At 47.3% G+C, this 6,000-nt stretch overlaps 1 protein-coding gene across 1 annotated transcript in view; it reads right to left on the reverse strand.

Annotated features, from left to right (window-relative positions):
- LOC117881752 (nardilysin-like) overlaps positions 1-1,962 on the reverse strand; it is a 75,593-nt gene extending 73,631 nt beyond the window's left edge. The window contains exon 1 of the mRNA XM_034779395.1: positions 1,342-1,962. Within this exon, the coding sequence (XP_034635286.1) occupies positions 1,342-1,541 (200 nt within the window). The 5' untranslated portion in view covers positions 1,542-1,962. The remainder of the gene's footprint in view (positions 1-1,341) is intronic.
- Between the last annotated feature and the right edge of the window lie 4,038 nt (positions 1,963-6,000).

A 6,000-nucleotide genomic window follows, 5' to 3' on the forward strand; every position in this document is an offset into this window, starting at 1 on the left:
AAAAATACATAGGTGACTTCAAAGGAGGTGGGGCTTTCAGTAGCTGTGACCCCTGGGCAGTGGAATTTACAGCTGTTACAAGAGCTGTGACTGTTGCAGCAAACAGTGCATTATGGGACAGCTCCTAGAGCACTGTTAGGGTCAATACACATCATGCAGCATCTACCTGCACACTCAGTAGATCACCCATTTCTCTACACTGTTCAGGCAGATGGTTTTACTGCATTGCAATAATTAGATGCTTATGTCTGCCAGAGACAAATCTGAGCATAGACACATGCACAAAACAGGTTGACAAAAGGCAACGTACACCCACCTAAAGTTGTAGTATAGATCAGGGCCTATTTGCCATAAGTTAGCTTTGATTATAGTGTAAAGTCACAAGAATTTGGTGATATTTTTTTCTGTGCACAGACAAGTGCATTACTCTGCAGCTGCTAGCAAGGGCCTTCAAATAATATTTTATGTCAATTATCCAGGCTCAAAATCTCAAGTTAGAAACAACTTGCCCAATGTGAAAAATCATAACCCTCGCTGAAGGAGACAAGCATTTCTCTACAGGCTGTAGAGGTATCATCCAACAGAGTTAAAATTTCTTAATGTTAACAGTGTATGTGGTTGGTGCTCCAGGAGACAAAGCATTGAAAAGAGGGCCCGGGGGGGGGCGGGCAGAGGGGTTTGAAAAGGTTAAATTGCTTATGACTCCTGCCAGATAACACTGCTCTGCTTTCTCAACTTCCAATAAAAACATACTAATCAAGGGAAGGACCATCACTGCCACAGAGAAATAAAAGCACAATCACTGTAACCATGGGTTTCAGAGTAGCAGCTGTGTTAGTCTGTATCCACAAAAAGAACAGGATCCAAGAACTTGCATCTGTTGAAGTGGGCATTCACCCACAAAAGCTTATGCTCCAATACTTCTGTTAGTCTTAAAGGTGCCACAGGACCCTCTGTTGCTATTTACAGATACCCCTCTGATACTTGAAAAAGAACAGGAGTGCTTGTGGCACCTTAGAGACTAACACATGTAGTTGAGCATAAGCTTTCGTGGGCTACAGCCCACTTCATAACCATGCTACGTTTTAAAAGTAGTCATTCAACCCTTGAGTTCACGTTTGCTGCTGATATGGAAGCAACTGGAAATGTATGGGGGAGGAAGGGGGGGAAATCGTTTCTTTTAGTTTCTTCTTCCAGGGTTACTGTAAGGCCGGGGAAGCGCCTAGGCCCTCTGCACCATCCCCGTGACGCTGGGGGGGTGGGGGGGAATCCCTTCCACCTTCTTCCCCACACGGCCCCCTCCCCTGCGCCCCCGTTTAGTGCCGGGCCCCTCCCCCTCACCTGTAGTGCTTGGGGTCACTGGGGGACTTGACAATGGCAGGGTCGCCCAGGCTGGGGTGAGCCCTGCGGCCCCGTCCTTGCGCCTCAGACTCCTCCTGGGGCAGTCGGGCTGCAGCACCTCGGCCGCCCGCTCCGACTCGCTGCCCCGCGGCCAGCTCCGGGCAGCTGCAGCTAGACAAGGGCTTACTCTTGCCGGACATAGTGTGGGCTCAGGCGCCGTTACCGGCTCGCGACGGCTGGCCGCGACCAGCGCTACGGGGGGGTGGGGCGGCCCGCTGTCTCCTTCCCGGGCCCCGCCTCCCTAGCGCGACCCGCGAGGCCCCACCAGCCCTAGCGCAGCCGGGAACCGCAGCTCACCCCCACAGAGACAGTTGGACTAATGGTCAGGACTAGCTCGGCTACCTCCCCAACCAATGAACATTCAGCTGCGCGATGACGTACCTTATCGCCCCCTATGACGGTTAAATCAAACGAGCGTCAGAGAGGGGGGAGCAAACCATGGTGACCGTGGGGGGAGGAACGCACGGCGCCCCACGGAAGCCCACGGAGCTGAAATAGCAGCGAAGAAGGAGCTAGAATAGAGACGAGGCTGAAGGTCTCAGACTCCCCCGCCCATATTTCAGGGTTCGAACTGGTTCACTGTCACACACACACACCCCCACATCCCGCGCTGGACTCTTCCACATACGGTGTTGGAGGAGGCGGGGCTTTTCTCCAAATGATCTCTCCCACCGGTTCAATGAGCTGTCGTTGACTGTCCGCGGAACGAGTGAGCATGCGTGGAAGAGGCCAAGTCCCTGGCTGCTGGGAGAGGGGGAGCATTCCACGTGGGAAGTCCAGGGAATGGGGCAGAGAGCTGTGTCAATTCAGTGAAACTTAACTGACCAGAGTTAGGCAGGCCTGCGTGTGATGTGGGTACCATTTGCCCACAGATGAGGGAGCTCACTCCCTTAGTACAGAGGTGTCTACCCAACAGGGGGTTAGCGAGTGCTGGGCTGTGTAATCCTCACTAGGAGACAAAAAGAAGAACAGGAGTACTTGTGGCACCTTAGAGACTAACAAATTTATTAGAGCATAAGCTTTCGTGGACTACAGCCCACTTCTTCGGATGCATATAGAATGGAACATATATTGAGGAGATATATATACACACATACAGAGAGCATAAACAGGTGGGAGTTGTCTTACCACCTCTGAGAGGCCAATTAATTAAGAGAAAACAAACTTTTGAAGTGATAATCAAGCTAGCTCAGTACAGACAGTGCTATAAGAAGTGTGAGAATACTTACAAGGGGAGATAGATTCAATGTTTGTAATGGCTCAGCCATTCCCAGTCCTTATTCAAACCGGAGTTGATTGTGTCTAGTTTGCATATCAATTCTAGCTCAGCAGTTTCTCGTTGGAGTCTGTTTTTGAAGTTTTTCTGTTGTAATATAGCCACCCGCAGGTCTGTCACTGAATGACCAGACAGGTTAAAGTGTTCTCCCACTGGTTTTTGAGTATTTTGATTCCTGATGTCAGATTTGTGTCCATTAATTCTTTTGCGTAGAGACTGTCTGGTTTGGCCAATGTACATGGCAGAGGGGCATTGCTGGCACATGATGGCATATATCACATTGGTAGATGTGCAGGTGAACGAGCCCCTGATGGTATGGCTGATGTGATTAGGTCCTATGATGATGTCACTTGAATAGATATGTGGACAGAGTTGGCATCGGGGTTTGTTACAAGGATAGGTTCCTGGGTTAGTGGTTTTGTTCAGTGATGTGTGGTTGCTGGTGAGTATTTGCTTTAGGTTGGGGGGTTGTCTGTAAGCGAGGACAGGTCTGTCTCCCAAGATCTGTGAGAGTAAAGGATCATCTTTCAGGATAGGTTGTAGATCTCTGATGATGCGCTGGAGAGGTTTTAGTTGGGGGCTGAAGGTGACAGCTAGTGGTGTTCTGTTATTTTCTTTGTTGGGCCTGTCTTGTAGGAGGTGACTTCTGGGTACTCGTCTGGCTCTGTCAATCTGTTTTTTCACTTCAGCAGGTGGGTATTGTAGTTTTAAGAATGCTTGATAGAGATCTTGTAGGTGCTTGTCTCTATCCGAGGGATTGGAGCAAATGCGGTTATATCTTAGAGCTTGGCTGTAGACAATGGATCGTGTGGTGTGTCCTGGATGGAAGCTGGAGGCATGTAGGTAAGTGTAGCGGTCAGTAGGTTTCCGGTATAGGGTGGTATTGATGTGACCATCGCTTATTAGCACAGTAGTGTCCAGGAAATGGACCGCTTGTGTGGATTGATCTAGGCTGAGGTTGATGGTGGGATGGAAATTATTGAAATCATGGTGAAATTCCTCAAGGGCTTCTTTTCCATGGGTCCAGATGATGAAGATGTCATCAATGTAGCGCAAGTAGAGTAGGGGCGTTAGGGGACGAGAGCTAAGGAAGCGTTGTTCTAAGTCAGCCATAAAAATGTTGGCATATTGTGGGGCCATGCGGGTACCCATAGCAGTGCCGCTGACTTGAAGGTATATATTGTCCCCAAATGTGAAATAGTTGTGGGTGAGGACAAAATCACAAAGTTCAGCCACCAGGTTAGCTGTGACATTATCAGGGATACTGTTCCTGATAGCTTGTAGTCCATCTTTGTGTGGAATATTGGTGTAGAGGGCTTCTACGTCCATAGTGGCCAGGATGGTGTTTTCTGGAAGATCACCGATGGATTGTAGTTTCCTCAGGAAGTCAGTGGTGTCTCGAAGATAGCTGGGAGTGCTGGTAGCGTAGGGTCTGAGGAGAGAGTCTACATAACCAGACAAGCCTGATGTTAGGGTGCCAATGCCTGAGATGATGGGGCGTCCAGGATATCCAGGTTTATGGATCTTGGGTAGCAAATAGAATACCCCTGGTCGGGGTTCTAGGCATGTGTCTGTACGGATTTGTTCCTGTGCTTTGTCAGGGAGTTTTTTTAGCAGATGGTGTAGTTTCTTTAGGTAATCCTCAGTGGGATCAGAGGATAATGGCCTGTAGAATGTGGTGTTAGAGAGCTGTCTAGCAGCCTCCTGGTCATATTCCAATTTATTCATGATGACGACAGCACCTCCTTTGTCAGCCTTTTTGATTATGATGTCAGGGTTGTTTCTGAGGCTGTAGATGGCGTTGTGTTCAGCATGGCTGAGGTTATGTGGCAAGTGATGTTGCTTTTCCACAATTTCAGCCTTTGCACGTCGACGGAAGCAATCTATGTAGAAATCCAGTCTGTTGTTTCGACCGTCCGGAGGAGTCCATGCAGAATCCTTTTTTTTGTAGTGCTGGTAGGGAGGATTCTGTGGGTTAGTATGCTGTTCAGAGGTATGTTGGAAATATTCTTTGAGTCGGAGACGTCGAAAGTAGGATTCTAGGTCACCGCAGAACTGTATCATATTCATGGGTCTGGAGGGACAAAAGGAGAGGCCCCGAGATAGGACAGACTCTTCTGCTGGGCTAAGAGTATAGCTGGAAAGATTAACAATATTGCTGGGTGGGTTAAGGGAACTACTGTTGTGGCTGCTTGTGGCATGTAGCAGTTTAGATAGTTTAGTGTCCTTTTTCCTTTGTAGAGAGGCAAAGTTTGTCTTGTAAATGGCTTGTCTAGTTTTTGTAAAGTCTATCCATGAGGAAGTTTGTGTGGAAGGTTGGTTTCTTATGAGAGTATCCAGTTCTGAGAGCTCATTCTTAATCTTTCCCTGTTTGCTGTATAGGATGCTGATCAGGTGGTTTCGCAGTTTCTTTGAGAGTGTGTGACACAGTCTCTCAGCATAGTCTGTGTGATATGTAGATTGTAATGGATTTTTTACCTTTAGTCCTTTTGGTATGATGTCCATCTGCTTGCATTTGGAAAGGAAGATGATGTCTGTCTGTATCTGTACGAGTTTTTTCATGAGGTTGATGGATTTCCATTCCATACGGCTAAATGCAGTGCCTTGCATAATGACAAGTTTCAGAGTAACAGCCGTGTTAGTCTGTATCCGCAAAAAGAAGAACAGGAGTACTTGTGGCACCTTAGAGACTAACAAATTTATTAGAGCATAAGCTTTCGTGGACTACAGCCCACTTCTTCGGATGCATATAGAATGGAACATATATTGAGGAGATATATATACACACATACAGAGAGCATAAACAGGTGGGAGTTGTCTTACCACCTGTTTATGCTCTCTGTATGTGTGTATATATATCTCCTCAATATATGTTCCATTCTATATGCATCCGAAGAAGTGGGCTGTAGTCCACGAAAGCTTATGCTCTAATAAATTTGTTAGTCTCTAAGGTGCCACAAGTCCTCCTGTTCTTCTTTTTGCGGATACAGACTAACACGGCTGCTACTCTGAAACTTTTCACTAGGAGACAGGATGTCTACCCAGTCAGCAGCAGCAGTATAGTGCCAGAGGCTATAAGCATTGTGGCTTTTGCAGAGAAAGATTCAGGATACAGCTTAAACTGGGGAGTTTGGTAAAGTGCAAGCAATTTTCATAGCCAGAAGACATCTAGCGGGCAACCTCTGGTTTTTGCCTTTATATATCTGAAATGAAAGCACTTTGCAGAACTCCTTCCCAAGCAGAAGTAATCCTTCCTTGCACTTGGAAAAGCATCACTTTCAAGAACAGAATGGGTGCTTGTCAACAGACAACTTTTTTCATTA

This window comes from Trachemys scripta, chromosome 8 (genome assembly GCF_013100865.1).
Source record: "Trachemys scripta elegans isolate TJP31775 chromosome 8, CAS_Tse_1.0, whole genome shotgun sequence".
NCBI lineage: Eukaryota > Metazoa > Chordata > Testudines > Emydidae > Trachemys > Trachemys scripta.